Source organism: Pongo pygmaeus, chromosome 6 (assembly GCF_028885625.2).
Source record: "Pongo pygmaeus isolate AG05252 chromosome 6, NHGRI_mPonPyg2-v2.0_pri, whole genome shotgun sequence".
Classification (NCBI taxonomy): Eukaryota; Metazoa; Chordata; class Mammalia; order Primates; family Hominidae; genus Pongo; species Pongo pygmaeus.
Window position 1 is genome coordinate 139,676,093 of NC_072379.2, and position 22,348 is coordinate 139,698,440.

The 22,348-nt window shown below is 38.1% G+C and overlaps 1 protein-coding gene across 13 annotated transcripts in view; it reads right to left on the bottom strand.

Annotated features, from left to right (window-relative positions):
* Window positions 1-221: 221 nt before the first annotated feature.
* Window positions 222-22,348, bottom strand: part of BRAF (B-Raf proto-oncogene, serine/threonine kinase) — a 206,739-nt gene continuing 184,612 nt past the window's right edge. For 6 of the 13 annotated variants that reach the window (XM_063667894.1, XM_054496819.2, XM_054496827.2 and 3 more), the window contains 3 exons: window positions 20,419-20,553; window positions 15,211-15,364; window positions 222-7,434 (listed from right to left, as the gene is read on the bottom strand). In XM_063667894.1, coding sequence (XP_063523964.1) covers window positions 7,412-7,434; window positions 15,211-15,364; window positions 20,419-20,553 — 312 coding nt within the window. In that variant the 3' untranslated portion in view covers window positions 222-7,411. Of the gene's footprint in view, window positions 7,435-12,933; window positions 15,365-20,418; window positions 20,554-22,348 lie in introns of those variants that run through there. The other 7 variants (XM_063667898.1, XM_054496824.2, XM_063667900.1 and 4 more) reach the window with 4 other exon arrangements.

Consider the following 22,348-nt stretch of genomic DNA (forward strand, 5'->3'; position numbering starts at 1 on the left):
CCTGACAAACGACTGTTGCCACTACAAGTTGTATAGCATGTATAACCTGCCACGCATGAATCTTGACAACTTACTTTAACTTCTACCCACTAAGCAGTAACCAACATTATGTATGAAACAAAATGTACATTTCTCAGTCTCTCCATTGTCTAGAAAAACTGTTAAAACTGCTGACTACTTTTGTTACTGAATGTAATCGTGTTAGAAAAATAGTCTTGATGAAGACTTCTCCATGCAGTCAATCTTTATTATAGCAGTATTCGCATATTCACATCAAGTACATAGAACTTTTTTTGCCTTTGATATAATACAGAGTTTTTAAATAACTTTACACAGAAATAAATTTCTTCAATCTGAATTTCAGCTATCTTTTTTTTATTCTCCATGCTTTCTATCCAAACTGAACAATATTTTCTGTTATACAAATTTACATGAGAAAAACTCCAAAGTACAAATGAAGGGACCTGAGCAGGAAAGAGAACCAATAAAGTATCAGGAAGTGGGTATGGGGGAGAATTAAAAAAAATAATAAAAGATTCAAGCAAACATTGAGAATAGGGGAAAAGAGGGAGACATCGTCCATTTGACTGAAAATAAATGTCTTTTTTTATGAATTGAAAAATAAGCTTTAAAAATAGTTACTCCATTGTAATTTTTGCAAAGCAGGTATAGAGAGGTCTGTGGACAATTAAAAAGTCCCCATCTTTTCACTGGGCACGCCCCAGACTCCATGAGAACCTTTTCAATGCTTGAGTGGAACTGAAGTGTACTAAACCCGAACCTTTGGCAGTAACAAAAAAGAGGAATGTGTGTGTGAGTCGCCATAAGGTTTAGAGTGGTGAAACAGGAACCGTGAATTCACTGCAGTTCAAACAGGAAGCATCTCCCTTTCCTCTCCCTTACAGGAGTCCTGTCCTCAAACCAAGGAATACATGAAAAGGGGGGATTTCCTTTTTCTTGGTCTAAACCAAAGAGCAATGACAACTACTGAATAAAATTCAGAGAGACACATGTTGATGAATGATCAAATTCAATCCCCTGATCAGTTGTATGATCCTATCTTAGGAAAGGCAGCAATTGCTGTGTTGAGGAAAGGATCAGATGTACAACCAACAAATGAGATTACAACAAATACATATCACTGTGATACAGTCCTCAAAAATCAGGCGATATCATGAAGGCCAAACTGAGTCTATATTATGTGGCATGGCCAAAGGAAACACGGAGGACCCATGGATGCATTTTAAAATGAAGGCGGGAGAAGGGGACAGCACAGAGACATACACCCCTGTATGTAAACTAACATAACATGAAGATAAATAAGACATAAAGGCAAGTCACTTATGTTGGTCATTAACATGAATAAAAAGGCATTATATGTTGATATAGCTGGTTTTAATCAGCTATGGAACATACACAAATGTATTAGGAAGGAATGATTCTTAAAAAAAACCGTTCACAGCTTAGAATAAAAAGCATACTTATTGCACTCTTACATTTGATTTCAGGTAATTACAGTTTATTTCCCACCCTCACATTAATTTTTCCCTATCCTAGATTTACTGCCACCTCACCCCATTTTGGTCTCTGTTCTCTACATCTGTACCTACTCTGTGAGCTTTGTTTTATGCTAGTCTGCAGTGACTTCCAACTCATACTCCACCAAAACACGCGTGGGTTCAAAAACTTAACACAAAAATGCAACGCAGTAATTTTCAAAACAAAACCAGGACTAAGCAACTTCATCAAAACCCCCAATCCCATCCCTGTAAACAGACCCTTCCTTTGCGGCATCTCTTCACAAATTTTCTGCCAACTCTCCCGCATCTGTGCTGTACGTGAGAACCAGTGGTCATGGTGCTGGAGAATGAACTCGGCTGGCCGGGAGAAGCAGATGGTTTGTACAAAACATTTTTTGATACTACCATGAATAAACATATTTTAGTTGTTTTCAGAGCACTTCCATCTACAGAATTCTTTAAAAAAAAAATGCACCTCTAAAAAATGGATACACTGGCTTACATTGGCTGTGTCCTCATACACACTCGTCAAGTCACTATAATTATTCAAAATAGCTAAATAAATGTCAACATTTTAATAAAGTTGATTTAGTAATTAATAAAACTTAATAGTTGAAGTTGTGGATGTTAAATAAAAGTACTTTAGTCACTCGTTGAGTTGCGGACTAATTGCCCCATGCATTTTTTTTTTTTTTTAAAGCACTGTTACCTTAATTTAAGATTTTAGGAGTTGGGTTTCTGTCCTTTTCCACATTAAAAATACCTGATAGGAACTGTTAATTACCCTTTCCACAATTAACAAAAATTAGAATTGAATTTTGATTTAAATGTCTTTGCCCAAACAAAAGTGAAAATAGGTTATTTGAAAACAACAAAATAGAGCTTACTGTCTAGTGTACTAATAAAACAAACATCTTACCAGTATTTTTAATTTTACCAGAGCTAGCAACATGGACCACAGATACACTGGTGACTCTGCTGTCCTCTGGCCAAGCTACAAATCATCGCCTGAGGCAGAGATGCTACTACCCTCTTCTGGGGCTCAACTACCGATGGGCATCAGTAATCCATCCCAGTGTAACATTTCAAGGATGCGCTGGAGACAATACATGGACTTCTTCTTTCAATGGTGAGGAATGAAACAAGACACAAGAACCACAGTATGGAATATGCTTTCTTTTACATCCAACGGCCAGGTCATAAAGGACGCCTTGAGACCTCCACCCTGGCCCCCACAGCGCTTTGGGACAGGATGACTAACGCAGTCCAGCTTCATGTGCAATCAAGTCCTGGGAAGAAATGTACATTTCAAACTCTGAAAAATCAGTGTCTAGGTTGGCAGCAGTACTCTGGAAACTGATAAAACCAAATTCGGTCCTATATTTCAATTTCCCCTTCTAAGTTAATACGTGATTGCTGCCCATCATACAGTACTTCAACCCTAAACTACAGCAATTTCTGTCAACATTTCTGTTGTATAAAAGTTCCATGCTTTGAAGAGCCTATGGGAGTAGAAAAAGTTTCTCTAGAAATGTCACTGAACTATATTTTCAACCTAGTTGCTCTATGTGATAAATATATCTGACTATACTAGGGATTATGTGCTTTAAAAAAATAATTTTGTTCACTGAAAATTTACCTGTGTGTTTTCTCATTGTTAAATATGATTTTGGCTATAAACTCTTTAGTGCATTTACCTATGCAGTCTAAATTGCACTCTAAAAATTATTAACACAGCTGAGTTAAACCAGAGTGGCTGCTCTCTTCACAAATCACTGATTTCTGCTAAAATGTTAGCTTTTTTATTGCATCATGAAGGCACAGTAAGATCATTTGGCAAATTGTCAAGGTATTTTTCTAGAGCCTCACCTACACCATTTCAACACATGACCTGTAAGCTATTTGCTGTTCATACTCACAGTAAACCTTCCATCTCTGGCTATGGTGTTTATAGCCTAATGGTTGGAATCTGCTAGTCTCAAGGTGCTGGTATTCTAGCACTAACAATGCCAACTTGGACAAAGAAGAGAATCTTGCAAAAAGAGTAATCATTCTACCGTCTTAGCTGGGCAGTCTTTCTATGAATGCCTGTGCATGTGACAAAGCTGCAGCAAGCTCATTATGAGGATGTACTGTCATGCCAAGCCTACTGAAAATTAAAATTACATCACTGTTAGTGAAGTGATACCACAGCTATTTAATTTCATGCAATTGACTCAAGGTTAAGATTCTGAAACGTACCCCTAAACCGGTTCTGGCACCACTTTCAACAACATTCAGATATTCTGAGCAACACATTTTTTTACAGTATTACTGCTTAAATGTATAATGCCCTTTAGGACAAAATGAGAGTGCTCAAATACAAGTACACAAAAAAAAGTTAAAATCTTAAATCATCGTCATGTTCTAGAGCTCCTGACTTTTCCTATTTTAAAATAAATAACTATTCATTACCTCATTCTGAAGAGGTAGTTTTTTGAAGAGGTCACCTGAACCCTGCAATGTGGTTTCAAACTAAAGCTAGAGATGAGGTTTGCAAGCGGCTGGCGGGTGGATGTACAGTGGGGGCAGGTGAGATCTGAGGAGGGTGTGCAGCAGCTCGCACTCCGCCTGATGAATACAACGTAACATCCTGTGATGAAAGTGCTGTCACTGCACCAAACCAGAAGCTAGGAAATATTTACAAAGTTTCAGGTTGACAGTGCTGCAGTCTTGAATTCTTTCTTTATATACTGCTCTTTCTTCTCCAACACCAACATAAATATAGCATATATCATTTGTATGGGATTTTATCTTCTAAAATGCCCCAGTATGCCCTACTAGATCTCAAATACAATCAGGGGTGAGATATTCAGGAATTTGACAGAATTTGACAGCTAGACAGAATCTTCTTTTAAGGTGCACATTAACAACAAATGATCACACTGAATTTTCTATTCACAAATCTCTTTTATAAACTATTTTTTTGGTCAATATTATTTCAGTGGCAAAAGTCTAGGTCCTTGACTCTAACGATGAAAAAAGTCCATCAGGAGTACTACACAGTTACAATCCTCTATAGTTGCTCTCAAATTTTTCAGAAGGCTTCACCTCTCCCCACCAAAAGTAAAACACACTACAGAAGGCACTGCAGCCACTTTACAGACAAGACTGTTACACCCTCACAAGATGATCAGTGACGCAGCCACATACTGTCTATACAATTACTCATAAAGTGCTTTTCACAAATAAGGACTTCTTCCTCGTTTTTTTAGGAGCTCAGTAAGTCTAACTGTTGTCTAAGCATCAAAAAATAAAGCAGATAAAACACAAATAAAACCTATTTTCATGTCATTTGTAAACCAGAGAAAAAACCTATTTCATAGAAAAAGGAAGAAAAGAGAGGTTTAAATATTTTATTTTTTAAGGTCTCTATAAAAATCTCAATATGCTAAGCCTGGTTCCTGGGCACAGCTTCATTTGAGATCAAGTTTGCTCCCCTGTTCAAATGAGATACCAGCCTATTCTAAAATGCAAGGGAAGAAAAAGTGTACCACCCTAAATATTGTTTAAGAAACTGAAATGCTAAGCTTCCTCCCTAATGGTACTGCCCCTGCCCCTGCCCCACGGAGGCAGTCCCGGACCCAGGCTGCACATGTTCTGCCTCCTCAGCAGGACATGAAACACATCCTCTTGTTCAAGCCCAGGTCTCTCTACCTGTGGAAACTTGAAGCCTATCTTGGTAAAGGGAACACAGCCACATTTAAAAGCATCTAGAGATATATTTAAAAAGAAAAAACAGCCAATGCTTTTCCAGAGAGGCAGTATTATTGCACAGAAGATGTTCTTCAAATCAGCGTGAATTATTTCCACCTCTGCAATTTCTGAAATTTTTAAGACACTGCCCTGCTGACGTAAAACTTAAAAACAAATTTGCTTTTCAAACTGATTAATAACTTAAGGATCTTTTCCATTTTACTAGGACAACCTTTTACAAGACAATGAAAATTTCAATAGGCTTTCTTCTGAATACATGTATGTTAGCAAAAATCTAATGGTAGTGAGCTTTTAGTGGCTGAAATATAGACAGCAGGGCCTGGAGTTACAATCTGAAATTTTTAAGTAACAATTTCTAATTCCCTGATTTATTCTGGGTCTCGTTTAATCTCTTTCAAGTCCTTGGCTATAGCTTGGTTGGTCTATCTGGTTTGATTTGTGTTCCTAAATTCTGAGTCTAGATTCCTGATAAGGGAGGTTTTCCATTAATTTGCCATTAATATATCTGCTTTCTTTGCTATGACTGTGATTGATATTACCCTTTAATAAAGGCCAAAAGAAGCTATAACTAGGTTATATTTTCCATTTGTGCAAAGATAAGATTTAGGTTCTTAATGAATGCCAGCTCTTTCTATAAAAACAACTGATGACAGGTTTCCCACATCCTCCCTCAGTCCTAATGTCCCTAAAATTGCTCTATTCTCTCTCTGGGAATTCAGCTGCCAAATTGCCCAACCTTTTGAAGATCAGGCTTGGGAAAAAAGGAAGAAGGAGAATGAATGGAGACGCCACCATTTTTATTTTAGGTTGCATATTCTAGATAAAAGACTAGAAAGAAGATGTGGGATGTAGTGTTAGGAATCAGTTGGAAGAAACAATGAGATTATTAGCAAAGATGTTAATGTGGATCCAGCAAGTACCATTAATTGAAAAATTATAAATATTTGTCATTATGCTAAGACTCCTCATATTTAGGTAGAGAAAAGGATAATGATCTTTCTTAAAAGCTGTCTATATAACAAAAATACAATTTTCAGGATACATAATTCTGGTGGGAAGTATTGTTTTTTTCCAATTCAATTAAATTTGAAAATTATTTTCTTTTTAATAAAAATATAAAAGAAGAAACTCAGAAATTAAAACCTGTACCTTATATTTAAATTATCTAAATTTCTCACATTCAAAACTGTTATTAAGCAGTTTTGTGGGAGTTTAGATAGATACTGCCATGGCATTTTGTGCCCTGGACAAAGTAGCCGCATAAGTAGTTGGTGACTGGAAGAGCATAGGAGGAAGATATAAACTGTATTTCCTGAGAATTTGCTACATTGTGGAGGAAAAAAAAAAAACCCAAACACCTATCTTCATTGCTGGACCCAATGAGAAAGAAGGCAATGTGTGCCAGCACTATCTAGCCTGCTTGGTTAGGCAGACCCCTCAGTGAGCAAGGAAACAAAAGGCCAGAGACCCCAGAGGTCAGGAAGAAGATGCAGCATGCCCTTTTCCTCCATACCAAGACGCATCTACTCCTCATCGCTCAGCCTCCATTTAAATAAAATAGTTTCCTTTTGATAAAATTTGTCAAGGCCTGAACACGCACCACATAGAAAGGGCAAGCTGCATTTTTGTTCCATCCCTCAGAAACTAACTGGTGGTCACTAGGGGAAAGAGCTCCACAACAAAATTCCAGAACAGGAAAGAGAACGATGCTTGGTGATTGAAACTGCCCCATCAGATGATCAGCCACAAATTGATCTGGTGGTTAGAAGGGCAAAGTTGACTGGCAGACTTTCCATAGCAAATCTCCCAAGCTGTAGCAGCAGTTTCTTTTCCATCATGCCTGACCATCAAAAGGTCAGAATTCAGGGTCTCTCCTCTTTCTTCCTGGGACTGGGCAGACTTGTATGCTCGTGGTATTTTTGTTGAAGAAACACTGGCAGCAGAGAATTCTGGTTCCTAAAACATTCTTTCCTCTTTTGTTGGATGGGAAATTCCATTCTGTTCCACATCAGCTTATGCATTGGAAATTTTGTATCTTTAAAAAAAGATTTGAGGAACAGAACTGTGTTTTGATGTTAACAAATTGTACGAACACAAGACTTAAGAAATAAGAGCAGATGCTGCCATGATGGTGGCTACTTGAAGGCTGCAAATTCTCCTGTAGAGGGAGGACAAGAGCTAATTTTAAAAAAGTCATCTCAAATAACCTAGAGACACAGAAAAGCCTCATTTGCGCTTCATCGAAAAGTAACTAGTTATATATTTCAAGTCTAGCAACAGCATTGCTAATTTAAAAGCAAAAACGGCTGAAACCCATGGAAGAACACAACATATATAGTATGCAGAATATGGTTCAGCTCTAACAATTAAATAGCAAGGCGGCAGAGAATTTCCCAGTTGGGTTTTATGTATCATGGTTCTGATCAAGCTGAAAACAGTTCCAACGAACAAAATTTCTCAGAAACTGAATGTAAAGTAGTAATGTCAATTTGTAGAATACTTCCACCTCTGAATTATCAACTCATTTTCACCTATCATATTATTGTAATGCCACTATTAGGAGGAGAGAGGCAGTAGTTATCCTCATTTTGCTAAAGATACAATTAAGAGGTCAACTGATTTGTTCACACCACACATTTGACAGAGAGAAAGAAGATCCAGACCGCCCATTTTCTAGTTAATTTCACCTTCAAACTAACAAAAAATTAAATATAGGCACATGTCACTGAACATAATTATCAGCATAAAGAATTCTTTAAACGCAAAGTACCTTTGTGATATCATGCTCCTTTAGCTTAATGAATCTGGGGGCTTCATGCCATTATTTTTCTTTTCTTTTTTTTTTTGAGATGGAGTTTTGCTTTTGTTGCCCAGGCTGGAGTGCAATGGTGCAATCTCGGCTCATTGCAACCTCTACCTCCTGGGTTCAAGTGATTCTCCTGCCTCAGCCTCCCAAGTAGCTGGGAATACAGGCACCCGCCACCAGGCCTGGCTAATTTTTGTATTTTTAGTGGAGATGGAGTTTCACCATGTTGGCCAGGCTGGTCTCAAACTCCTGACCTCAGGTAATCTGCCTGCCTCGGCCTCCCAAAGTGCTGGGATTACAGGTGTGAGTCACCGCACCCGGCCACCATTATTTTTCATCTACCATTTTGTCCATAGTTTCTACTTGTAACTAAAGGCCAGTTCCTGTTATACACACTATAGTTAATTGCTGGGGATTAGTTAATAACCGACAATTAACAAAATTTAGTCAGCCATACCACTATTTTTCTTTTTTTTTTTGAGACGGAGTCTTGCTCTGTCATCCAGGCTGGAGTGCAGTGGTGTGATCTCAGCTCACTGCAAGCCCTGTCTCAGCCTCCCCAGAAGCTGGGACTACAGGCACAGGAAGCCACGCCTGGCTAATTTTTTTGTATTTTTAGTAGAGACGGGGTTTCACTGTGTTAGTTAGGATGGTCTCGATCTCCTGACCTCATGATCCGCCCGCCTTGGCCTCCCAAAGTGCTGGGATTACAGGCGTGAGCCACCACGCCCGGCCAGCCATATCACTATTTTACAATAGCAGCTTCTGATGAGGATCCAAGCAATCACTTATATGAATATACTGTTTAATCCAGGAATAACCTATCTAATTTCTGATTGCTATCAGATTCCAACTGGTTGCTAGATAACGTTGGCACATCCCAACAACAGATTGCTAATGACTGGATGACTGAATCCTCAGCTTTGTAAGCTGATAGTATTAGTGACTGACTGAGTGCCCGATGCCTCACGGAACAGTTTGTACACATCTGCATCCAATCCTCATAATAACCCTATGAGGCAGATGCTATTATCTATATTATATAGATGAGGCAGCCAGCGTTTAGAGTGGTCAAGTAACTTGCCTGAGATCATACACAGAAAATTGCAGAGATGGAATGCAAACCCAGGTGCTGACTCCAAGACCCAGCAGTCCCCTAAACAACTTTCAACAATTAACACTTTGTTTTCCCAATCTGAATACGACTACTAATGAACTGCAGATAGTCATATTATCTCTTTCTACGCATGGATTCCTTTTAACAGCAATTAACTAAGGTATTGTGAGTCCAAACATCAAGAAAGGGTAAAAGAATTACTGCCTTATATTTAAAGTTAAGAGGATTGGGGAATCTAGCACTGATTTAAAAAAAAAAAAAGGCTAAATTAAATTACTAAGACCTTAGAGTAAAACATTTGGAGTATAATCATAGGAGGCTATTATGGTAACACACTCCAGAAATATACAAATATTTTACTATTGTTGCTTACAGTTTGAGTACTTATAATTTTAAGGTTGCTATTTTTAGTGTTTTAATGTTTCTTTAAAGTGACTTGCAACATTCTTATGAGTAATCATGTATCTAGCCAAATCCAAATCTCATTAAAGGAAGTCAATGTAAAAATAAGATTTACAGAAAAGAAATCTTTATGAAAATGCCTAGAATTAATCTATTAAATAAAAAAATCAGAAAATGCTAATATCTAAGCCAAATGTTAATATATTACATTAAAAAATACTTTAAAAAATCTTCAGCTAAGGTTGGGCACAGTGGTTCATGCCTATAATTCCAGCACTTCAGGAGGCCGAGGCAGGAGGACTGCTTGAGCCCAGGAGTTTGAGACCAGGTAGGGCAACATAGTGAGACCCTGTCTCTACAAAAAAAAAAAAAAAAAAAAAAAAAAAAAATCAGTTGAATGTGGTGGCACATGCATGTAGTCCCAGCTACCTAGAGGAGGCTGAAGTGGGAGGATCACTTGAGACCAGCAGGTTGAGGCTGCAGTGAGCCAGGATTGTACCACTGCACTCCAGCCTGAGTAACAAAACCCTGTCTCGAAAACAAAACAAAATACACACACACACACACACACACACACACACACACACACACACACACAAACTTCAGATGTTTCCTGCTCATTATAACGATTAGAAATTTCATTTTGTCGAAGTGTCATACTCCACAAACTTAAATATTAGTCTTAAAAATAAAAACCAGGCCGGCGAGGTGGCTCATGCCTGTAATCCCAGCACTTTGGGAGGCGGAGGAGGGTGGATCATCTGAGGCCAGGAGTTCAAGACCAGCCTGGCCAACATGGCGAAACTCTCTCTCTACTAAAAATACAAAAATTAGGGCCAGGCCCAGTGGCTCAAGCCTGTAATCCCAGCACTTTGGGAGGCTGAGGTGAGCAGATCACCTGAGGTCAGGAGTTCGAGACCAGCCTGGCCAACATGGTGAAACTGTTTCTACTGGGGGAAAAAAAAAAATTAGGTGTGGTGCCACTACCTGTAATTCCAGCTACTCAGGAGGCTGAGGCAGGAGAATCACTTGAACCCGGGAGGCAGAGGCTGCAGTTAGCTGAGCTCACACCACTACACTCCAGCCTGGGCAAGAGAATGAGACTCTGTCTCAAAAACAAAAACAAAAATTACCAGGGTGTGGTGGTACTGCACCACTGCACTCCAGACTGAATGACAGAGCAAGACTCTGTCTCCAAAAAAATTTAAAACCAAACAACTGCACAAAGAAGAAATTTTTACCAACAAACTCCAAATCAAATACAAACAAAGCAAACACTATCACTCTATCAAGTCTAGTGCTTCTAACAGAATGCAGTCCTTTTTATAGTCACACTTGGTGTTGAGGGGAAAAAAAGGAAAGAATCATAGTTTAGGCATCAATAAAATAAGACTCTTAAAATGTCCCTAAAATCATGGAGAATTTAAGGAAAACATGGGAGTAACAGGTGATGAATCTGCTTTCAGAAAAAGTATCTTTTCTTAATGATTCCTTCTTGCCTATCTGGAAATCTCTACTATTCTACTTCCTGCCCGTCTTTTATTTGAAGAGCCAACTCTGCTTGTGTGAAGTTATTTGAAGTGAAATACCTAGATACTCTGTGTCTTAAAAAAAATCTTGGTATATTAATAAAAAAATCAATTTGAGGCCAAATTGAAATATTTTCTTTCCCCTTCTTTCAGGTTGAGGATAATTTAAGCTGCATTTTCTGTTTCTTTTTTTGAGAAAGAGTCTTGCTCTATTACCCAGGCTGGAGTGCAGTGGTGCAGTCTTGGCTCACTGCAACCTCTGCCTCCTAGGTTCAAGCAATTCTTGTGCCTCAGCCTCCCAAATAGCTGGACTACAGGTGCACACCACCACGCCCAGCTAATTTTTGTATTTTTGGTAGAGACAGGGTTTTGCCATGTTGGCCAGGCTGGTCTCGAACTGGCCTCAAGTAATCCATCCGCCTCAGCCTCCCAAAGTGCTGGGATTACAGGTGTGAGCCACCACAACTGGCCATGCATTTTCAAGTTAACTTTATTTAGGAATAGAGCAGAGAACAACTGGGAAGACTGGAAAAAAAAAAAAAAAAGACCCTGTGATTTTAGACACCTCAAATATCATGGTTTATGTGAAAGCTAAGGACTTTATTAACTAGTTCAAAAATATTACTCTTACCCTTCATTCCAGAATGGAGTATATTTTAATGGGCATTATACATAGAATTTGATAAATTCCTTAAAGTATGTTATGAAAAATAACAGGTTACTTCTTACCCAAATCAATCACTACTTGACATTTAAGGAGAAAGTCAACTGCAGCCAGAGTAAGTCCCCTCCTGACATTCTTTGTCATGACTTTCAAGCAGTTTCTTTTTTTCTTTTCTTTTTTTGAGACAGGGTTTTGCTTTGTTGCCCAGGCTGGAGTGCAGTGGCACGATGAAGGCTCACAGCAGCCTCCGCCTCCCAGGTTCAAGCGATCCTCCCACGTCAGCCTCCTGAGTGGCTGGGGCTACAGTTGTGCACCACTATGCTTGGCTAATTTTTAAATTTTTTTGTAGAGACAGCGTTTCGCCATGTTGTCCAGGCTGGTCTCAAACTCCTGGGCTCACGCGATCTGCCCACCTTGGCCTCCAAAAGTGCTGGGATTACAGCGTGAGCCACTACGCCTGGCCCAGGCAGTTTCAAAAGGATGAGAAACATTCTGGCATAGACACATCGAGTCTTTTAAATTCTTTGAGAAAACAGTCACAGGAGAGATGAAATATTTAGTAAAGTAAAAAGTTCTACAGAAATGCTCAATAATTTTCAATCAAATAAGACTATAACTGATAAAATGTTTCTGTCATGAAGTACCATTTCATAATATTTTTTAAAAAGGCACATAATTTTCTTAAACTAAGAGTGACTCACTTGGGGAAAGGCCACTTAAGCTGGTATATTAAATAGCCACTGTTTTAGGGAGGACAATTTTAACTATTGGTTTAACTATTAGAGTTTAGTATCTAAATGGCTAGTATATGTCATCCAAGGGGCAGGAAGAAAATAAATAAATAAAAAAGATTAAATGGCTAGTGTAATACCTGAAAATAAATAAATCGGAAGCATCTGATTACATCCTGTGATCCTGAAACTATTTAAAATCAAGAAGACAAATCTTTTTCCTCATCATTGATTAGTAAAACCTTTAAAATGCAAAATAAATTTATAAAAAGGTTTCCTTACTGAAGAAGGAAATCAACTTTAATTTCAAAAAAAAGAGGGCTCAGGTTTTAGGAAAAAAGCAGTTACAAAAGAACAAATGTTCTTTTGTTTCAATTACTTAGTCAAAGAGATTAACTCTACATATGGTTAGAAAAAATAATGTTTTTATTTGGAGAATATATTTAAAACTCAGTATAAAAACCCAAGAACAAATACAATTAAACCTGAAAGGGAAACATTTAATTCTACTGCTTCCTATTTCTCCAGATCCACGTTAGCTAAACATGTACCTGTCACATTTTTAATGTCCTTTCACTAACATTTCCGGTGGACCTAATTTAAAAGAGAGAGTAGAATTACTCTGTGATACTTTGGAGGCATGTTTTACTGACTACAGAATGGAACAATGAGTTTCTGAGTGGCTCTACAGAGCTTAGCCACGCCCATCGCAAAGGAGACTAGTAAAGAAAGAAAGGAAAGGCGTCAGATGCAGATGACGGGAGCCTAGGCAGGATGGCATTGAGAAGAAAAAGAGAGTGAACAGTGAAAGGAAGATAACCGTGAGGCAGGTATGCTGGGAAATTATAGAAGGAGCTCTATCAATAAAAAGACCCCTTGACCTTGTGCCTCAAAATGGCCAAACCTTTGGAGCATTCCACAAAGTCAATTTTGTAAAAACTTTGTTAGTTACATGCTTGCTAGTCTTCTATTTGTGAATGAATAAAACTCTATCTAACAATTACTAATAATCATATCTTTAATGCCACTGGAGGATTTAAAAATCATATACTTAGATATTTTCCAATAGTTATACTTCTTTATTCCTTAGTATCATTTTTTAAAATACGTGAAACGTTCCTTTTCATTTTCTTAACTAAAGTCATGAATCAATTCTGAAATCATAATGGCATTACTTATCTTAAGCTACCCAAATGAGGGGTTAAAGGTTTGCCGTAATTATTATTGAGTGATTTTCCTGGATGACATCTAACTATTCAAATAAAGAAAATGTTTCAAAAATTTATTTGTGGGTACTTAAAAACTAAATTATCATTAATTTAAAGTCTTCTCAATTTTCTTCTTTATTGACTTCAAGGAGGCATTTATACAGATGTCTGTTTACTGGAAGAAACTTGAACTATTGGCTACATTTAAAAATCATGACAAAACCAAATTGAGTAAGTGAAGATATAGTTAAGAGGCTGACAGTGAAGCAGAGATGGCCAAATCTTTGATAGGACCACGTGCCGTTGCTTTCTACTTGTGATTCCCTCTGAATCACAGTAAGAATACACTGACCACCACATTACAGTCATTTTCTATACAACAAGGTATAAGTATTAAAGAACCCTAACAAATACTTCATACCACTGAATGAAAAAAAGAAGAGCATTCATCCATCATAAGTAGAATCTTGCTGGGCAAAGCATATAAGGAGGACAGAACATGAGACACAATGATAAGGTGACTGCTAAAATATGCATCATGAGAGGTAAGAATAATAACAACTTTAAAAATCTATTACCTGGTGTTTGGCAACCAGAGGTATCTCAAAGAAAAACACACCTAAAAGTTCTCACAGAATTCTGTGAAGATTTTTTGCAGGGGAGGGATTGGGTGTGAAGGGAGCAATGCATTTGCAACAAAATTTGACTTCTACATGAGTGAGACATTCTTAATGTAATTTAAAAAAAGCTATTTAAAAGAAACTCCAATTTATAACATCTTCCTGCTAAAAATCCAAAGTTAAGACATTTTACTCATGTCAAACATGCCACTCCTCAGCAATATTTTTGGTCACCTGCACTCAAAATTTATAAAAAGAAACTTAGTTTATTGCTTCAAGGAAATAAAGGACATCCACATTTTCCAAATTGTTATAAAAAGAAATAGTTATGGAAAAAGTATTAAGAAGAATAATAGAATTATTAAATTCTATTGACTTCCTAAATTAGATCTGTTCAGTTTGCCTTATCTAACCCAGGCTAACCGGCTGCCAACTTCTCACCTGCAAACACAGGCATAGATAGGTAGGGTCTTCTTCTGGAGTCCCTAGTGGACATGTGATAGCTGGTAACAAAAGTTGCATGAGAAACTGAAGTTTACTACTTAAAATAACCAAGTGAATGAAACAGACCCGGAACAGAAAGTAAAGCCTCTAGAAGAGGCTCTGCCAATTTTTAGCAATGTCTATGTATTTTAACCCTTGGACGTTAAAAATCCAATGTTAAGTATAAATTTTAGTTTGGGGAAAATTATGTCTAGTCTTTAACCACACAAGTGTTCTTTGGTTCACCTTAAAAAAAAAAAAGAGAGTATTTTATTCAATTTAACATATAAGCAAACATATGTTCATTTATTTTCCTTTTGTTGCTACTCTCCTGAACTCTTTCACTCATTTGTTTCAGTGGACGGGAAACGCACCATATCCCCCTGCCTGGATGGGTGTTTTTGGAGAAGCACAAGCATATAGACTAAAATCCTCTGTTTGGAAACCAGCCCGATTCAAGGAGGGTTCTGATGCACTGCGGTGAATTTTTGGCAATGAGCGGGCCAGCAGCTCAATAGAGGCGAGAATCTACAAAAAAAAAAAAAAAAAAAAAAAAAGAAAGAAAGAAAGAAAAAGAAAAAACAGAAAGAAGAATGAAAATCTGGGCGGTATAAATCTTTAAGAGTCCCATCACACTTTATAAGAAAGCACCTGAAATCTTACATTGTTTTCAGTATTGTCATAAATGCTTGGGAAAATATTTGTAAAGAATTGGTATTTTTTCTTAAGAAGAAACTACCTCTGTAAATTAAATGGGGAGAGTAATTCTTAGCCAGCTTTTATTTATATTTTAGATCATTTGTTAGTCTTGAAACAGTAAATAATAGAAATTTAAAACCAATTTTATACCTTTTTGTTATAGACCACAAGTCTCTTTTGGGAAGAAGATGGAGTATAAATAAGTAAAGCACTTTATGACTATCTCTAAACAGAACTATCACAGCTACTTGCCCTTTAAAGAAACCTAGCCATGGGAAATGTTTTACATACACCTAATTAAAAGCTAAACCTCATGGACCCAGAGTGCTAGTAGCACATGAGAAGTGACAGGGGACAACCCAAGAGCAAAGATAGGGGAACTCGACAAATAGACCCCAATACATAAAATGCAGAAATTCACAATTTTAAGGTACAAAGAAACAGGTTTTAATCCTTGAAGGCACACAGCACGATAATGCAAGTTCATAATCATGAAACGTGTTTAAAGGGCTTGGCATAATGCCTGGCCTATAATAAGCACTCAATAAAACTTTAGCGGCTATTATTATTACTTTTGTTATTGTCCTGAGATACCAATTTTTTTTTTTTTTTTTTTTTTGAGATGGAGTCTCGCTCTTGTCAACCAGGCTGGAGTGCAGTGGCATGATCTCAGCTCACTGCAACCTCTGCCTCCTGGGTTCAAGCAATTCTCCTGCCTCAGCCTCCTGAGTAGCTGGGATTACAGGAGCGCACCACCATGCCCAGCTAAATTTCTGTATTTTTAGCAGAGACAGGTTTCACCACGTTGGCCAGGCTGGTCGCAAACTCCTGACCTCAGGTGATCCGCCTGCCTCGGCCTCCCAAAGGGCTGGGATTACAGACATGAGCCACCATGCCTGGCTGAAAATTGTTTTTAAAAGTTAAAATTTTTTTAAAAAGTAATCTTTATGATGATTAGTATAAGACAAAGAAGTAAGCAGTTGCAAAAAATTTTAAATTCCAAGTATAACGTGCAAATAAAAATTAAAATACTATAGAAATGTATAAAGAGTATAAGGCTCTCAAATCCTGCTCTCCAGGGATAACCACTGTTAAGAGTCTATACTTTCTTCTGCACCTTTTTTTTTTTTTGAGATGGAGTCTCACTCTATTGTCCAGGCTGGAGTGCAGTGGCGCGATCTCAGCTCACTGCAACCTCCACCTCCCAGGTTCAAGCGATTCTCCTGCCTCAGCCTCCCGAGTAGCTGGGATCACAGGCACGTGCCACCACATCTGGATAATTTTGTATTTTTAGTAGAGACGGGTGTCACCATGTTGCCCAGGCTGGTCTCGAACTCCTAACCTCAACTGATCCACCCACCTCGGCCTCCCAAAGTGCTGGGATTACAGATGTGAGTCACTGCGCCTGGCCTCTTCAGTACTTTTTTTATGTATAAAAATACATATATGAAAACAGAGCCCACCTGTACAACATTTTTTTTTTGGAGATGGAATTTCACTCTCGTTGCCCAGGCTGGAGTGCAAAGGTGTGATCTCGGCTCACTGCAACCTCCGCCTCCTGGGTTCAAATGATTTTCTTGCCTCAGCCTCCCGAGTAGCTGGGATTACAGGCATGTGCCACCACGCCCGGCTAATTTTGTATTCTTAGTAGAGTCAGGGTTTCTCCATGTTGGTCAGGCTGGTTTCGAACTCCCAACCTCAGGTGATCCGCCTGCCTCAGCCTCCCAAAGTGCTGGGATTACAGGTGTAAGCCACCACGCCCGGCCTCTGTATAACCTTTTGAAGTGGTTATCAGGCTGGGCACTGGGGTTCACGCCTGTAATCCCAGCACTGGGAGGCTGAGGCGAGAGGATTGCTTGAACCCAGGAGTTCAAGACCAGCCAGGGCAATATCGTGAGAATCTATCTCTACAATCACCACCACCACCACCACCACCCCAAGAAATTAGCTGGGTGTGGTGATGGGCACCTGCAGTCTCAGCTACTTAGGAGGCTGAGGTGAGAGGATTGCTTGAGCCCAGGAGTTTGAGGCTGCAGTGGGCTATGATCGTGGGCTATGATCATATTACTGCACTCCAGCCTGGGCAACAGAACAGGCCCAGCCTATAAAAAAAAAAAAAAATGAGGTATCATACTACATTTTGTTTTCTGTCTTGTTTTCTTTTTCTCTCACCAATATCCACGTCATCAACACAAAACTAACTTAATCTTAATGTCTTTTTCTTATTATAGTAAACATTCTTATATATATCTGAATACTTATGAAATAGGTTACATAGCACAGATTTTTAGAAGTATTTTGAATTTATGGATTCTACCAAATTCTTCCAAAATGCTGCCTCCCATCAAACCTTTAAAATTTTACATAGAATGCTCCTCCTCACTTCCTAACATTGTTCCCAGTGCTGGATATTACCAACCTGAGAGGCAAAATTAAAATATATTTCACTGTTGTGTGTCTTTGCATTTTACTGACTGCCATGGAAATATTTACACCTTTTCCTAAGTTCATTCACCATTTGTATTTATTATGTGAATCACCTGTTCATATTCCCTTTGCCCATTTTCTATTGTTTTTTACTTATTGATTTGGAGGAGTCCTTTGTATATTATAAACATTTACTTTTTGTTATATATGCTACAATTATTCTCTTTATCTTTCAATGTTATTTTTCTATATAGAAGTTAAAAAATGTTTAATGTACTCACATCTGCTAATTTTTTTCTTCTGAATTTTGTCTACTAAGAAAGCCTTTCCTACCTCAAAACTATAAAAATGATTTCATATTTTATATTTTTTAAAACATATAGATCTTTAGCCATCTAAAATTTATGTGGCATATAACAGTATGTTGTGAAAAGGTATCCTGTGACAAAAATTTTAAAATAACACTTTAAAGGGATAGCCTCCAATAATCTGGAAAGTTCACATATGCACTTCAGTTTTTGGAACCATGTAATTAATGAAATGTTATATTTAGAAGTATGGAGCTAAGCATTTTGCCCCTTTTAATATAATTTAAAAAGTGGGCCTAAGGATGTACTTTGCATTATTAATGTCAATCAACCATGCTAAGTAAGAAACCCGAGCACCATGACATGAAAAGAAAACATGGGACAGGGTCATGCTGAAGCTGCTCAGCAGCACTGGTCTCTCACCAGGACAGTCTCAACCCAGAGGTTTCCTGACTTAGAGAAACAAATAAAAAAATAAAAAGAAAAAATAAAAACTCTTCCTCAAAGGAACAGTAACTTTGAAACCTGATAAATGAAATGTATATCTACCCACCCAACCACTTAGCTTTCCCTTTCTTCTCTTAGGCAACACCCTGACAGACTTGTTAAAACCATCAATTTTATCTTCTTTCATTCTTTAGAGAAGAATAACATTTTTTAGATTTAAAAATAAAGGATGAGTGAATCTAATTCCTGTAACATTGACTTCTGTCTGAGTTACTCAGCTAGGATTGGGCATTCAAAGGCCTAAGAGTTCATAAATGAACACTCCAGTAATTATGGTAGCAGGGTTACTATGGGAAATAGCACTTCCCACTTGAAACTGTACTGATTCATCAAGGCATATTTATCCAGTGCTATCAGGAGCTCCCTAAGTATCAGAAAACATTGCATTTATATTACAATATCTACTACAGCTAAACTCTGTAAGCTAGTTGAGGTATTTAGATATTTTTGTTTTGTTTTGTTTTGTTTTAGACAGAGTCTCATTCTGTTGCCCTGGCTGGAATGCAGTGGTGTCATCTCAGCTCATTACAATCTCCACCTCCTGGGTTCAAGCGATTCTCATGTCTCAGCCTCCTGAGTGGCTGGGATTACAGGCTCCTGCCACCATGCCCAGCTAATTTTTGTATTTTTAGTAGAGACGGTTTTCACCATGTTGGCCAGGCTGGTCTCAAACTCCTGACCTCAAGTGATCTGCCCGCCTTGGCCTCCCAAAGTGTTGGGATTTGTAAGCCACCACACCTGGACTTAGTTACAGTTCTTTTTGAGACTTATTAACTTAAGGCTTTATCCTTCCAACATGGAAAAAAAAAAAAAAAGCAGTGAGTTATCAAGAATTAGGTAAAGGCAGGCTGAGCTGACAACTGCCTTACTGCCTTTTCCTTTTTCCGCATCAGGCAGAAATGCCCCTCAAAAAGACCCAGTATTAAAGGAAAGCTTGAATCTGTTTACCACCAAGAAAAAATAAAGCAGTGGTTCACAAAATGTGGTCTGTGGACCACCAGGGGATCCACGAGGTCAAAACTATTTTTGTAATAACAATAAGATATCATTTGCCTTTGTTACTGTCATTATTTTACAAGTGTTAAGTAGAGTTTTTAGGGGTGACATGATGTGAGATATTGCAATGTGAGTGCAAAAGCGGAGAATCCAGCTGTCTTCTTTTTGCAAAGGGATTTGCAAAAAAAGTAAAACAATACAACTCCTCACTAATTTTTTTCTCTTAGATAATAGAACTGTTTTTTTTCTAAATATTATTTAACATATTGGTTTATTATGTTTAATTCATAAATATTTAAAAAAAGTTTTAATTTCTAATAGGGTAATTAAAACTTATATAAACAAAAGCTCTTTGCGGGGGGGGTCTTCGATAATTTTTAAACGTGTAAAAGAGTTCAAAGACTGAGAAGTCTGAGAACTGATGGACAAATGCAAAGTCTTTCTGAATATTTTGTATTAGGACCCGAAATTTCTAGGTGTGCCACTGCTCAACCCTCATGAAGCCATCTTAATGTGTTTTCTTGTCTGGAGTCTGCACATAGAATCCAAACTCATGAAATACACACTGTGTGCCCAAAAAAGTGCTCAGAAATCTGTCTATGAATGTTAGTCTGTTCTTTTGGATAGCATGAAGCTTTTACTTACTTGGGGAAAGAGTGGTCTCTCATCTCTTTTCTTTTTGAGGCACTCTGCCATTAATCTCTTCATGGCTTTTGGACAGTTACTCCGTACCTTACTGAGATCTGGAGATAGGTATCCTCGTCCCACCATAAAAATTATCTGGAGAGAGAAAAAAAGGGAAACAATTCAACCTTGTAGATAAGTTGAAAAATATACTTCACATTCACTGAAAACACAATAAGCTGTACATTTACAACTTACGATGTATGTATTACACCTCAATAAAAAGTTTTAAAAAACCAATGCCACATCATAGATTGTGGGGAACCCACACAAGGAGTGCAAGCTCAAATCTTCATGATCCCTGGACTGTGGCAAAGGTTCTCTAATTGCTCCCCTGCTTTTGGTCTCTCCTTATCCAGTCCATTTTCCCACTCACAGGGTAACCATCTAAAACAGATCTGACAGTGCCTCTTCTTTACTTTAAAAAAAAAAAAAATTTATTCAGCACATCTTGTTATTGGACATTGTGTTAAGTTCTTTATATATGTGTAGGGAAAACCAAAAAGGTTAACTTTTTAGCAGTCGTTTTGGCATCTGCATCTTAAGCCTTTTATTGTGGAAACGCTAACGGGCCACTTGGTTATTGGTTTGTATAACGGAGAGAAGGGGAAGCCATTAGGAGCTAAAATCTGTTTAACGAAATAAAAAGGCTTGTCTTCCCTGGATTCAGAGATTTATAATTTTTTCTAATTTCTTGATTTCCTAATATTTTGCCTCTTTTGAGGGCAGGGCAGGCAGGGATAGATGTTAGGAGTCTTGGGACTCAGGGAGGACAGCATGAGAAAAGGGCTTTTGGTCTTAGAGGGAATAGGTGCAACAGGGGGAGAGGAGAGTAGAGGCTGAAGTGGAGAAAGCCCATAAAAGATCCCCGCTACAGGGCAGAGCTGATGAATTTTAGAAACCGCCAAGCTTGATACATTGTGTTATTTCCTGTTTGATGCTGTAATGACCCTTGTTTAACTGCCAGGCATTAGTAAAGCTCTGATTGCAATGTGGCCTCTATATAGTAGAGGTTAAAGGATGAACCTTGGAAAGAGATACTGAAATGAGGGGATTACAGTTTTCTTTCACAATGCCCCCTACTGAAGCTACACCATCATAACATTATCATTTTAATGGAAGACAGCAGTCTTAGAATCTTGGGAGCAACCTGGAATAATACCTTGGAGCAACAGGTGACAAGCAACAGCCAGGAGAAGGTAAAGCACTTCAAACAGGGGTCTTCAAAGTTGAGAGAAAGGATCTGGAGTGCCTATAGTCATATATTATGGACAGCAATTCAGGTATTCTTACTTGGCTATCAATGGAAAAGGTGGCCCTGAAAGGCCAAAAAACTTTGGGACACTGGGATTCTAGATATCATCTAATACTCAAAAAAAATTCTACAAGGTTGGTGTTGACTCCGTTTTACAGATAAGGAATCCAATGCTAAATAAATTAAGTAACTTGCCCGAGATAATATAGTTAAGTAAGTAACAGGATTTGTAGAGAAGACTATCCCAATACAAAGCTACTTTTAACATTTTTATTGCCGCTGTTCCTACTCTGTTTGTAATGCCCTCCCTCACCCTTCTCTAGCTACCTGAAATCCAGATGAATCAAGGCCTAACTGAAAGGTAACCATGCTTATCATACCTTTCTTTACACATCTAGAAGTAACAATGGTCCTCCTTCCCACCACTAGCTGTGATGATCATTTACTGCCTTGTATGGTTATTAATCTTTTTGTGATATGTATCTTATCTAAGTTCTCCAATGAGACTATGGGTGCTCAGGCAGAGAGATTGTGACTCATACATACGTATTTTAAAAAAAGTCTTAAAGAAGCCAGGCGTGGTGGCTTACGCCTGTAATCCCAGCACTTTGGGAGGCTGAGGAGGGTGGATCATGA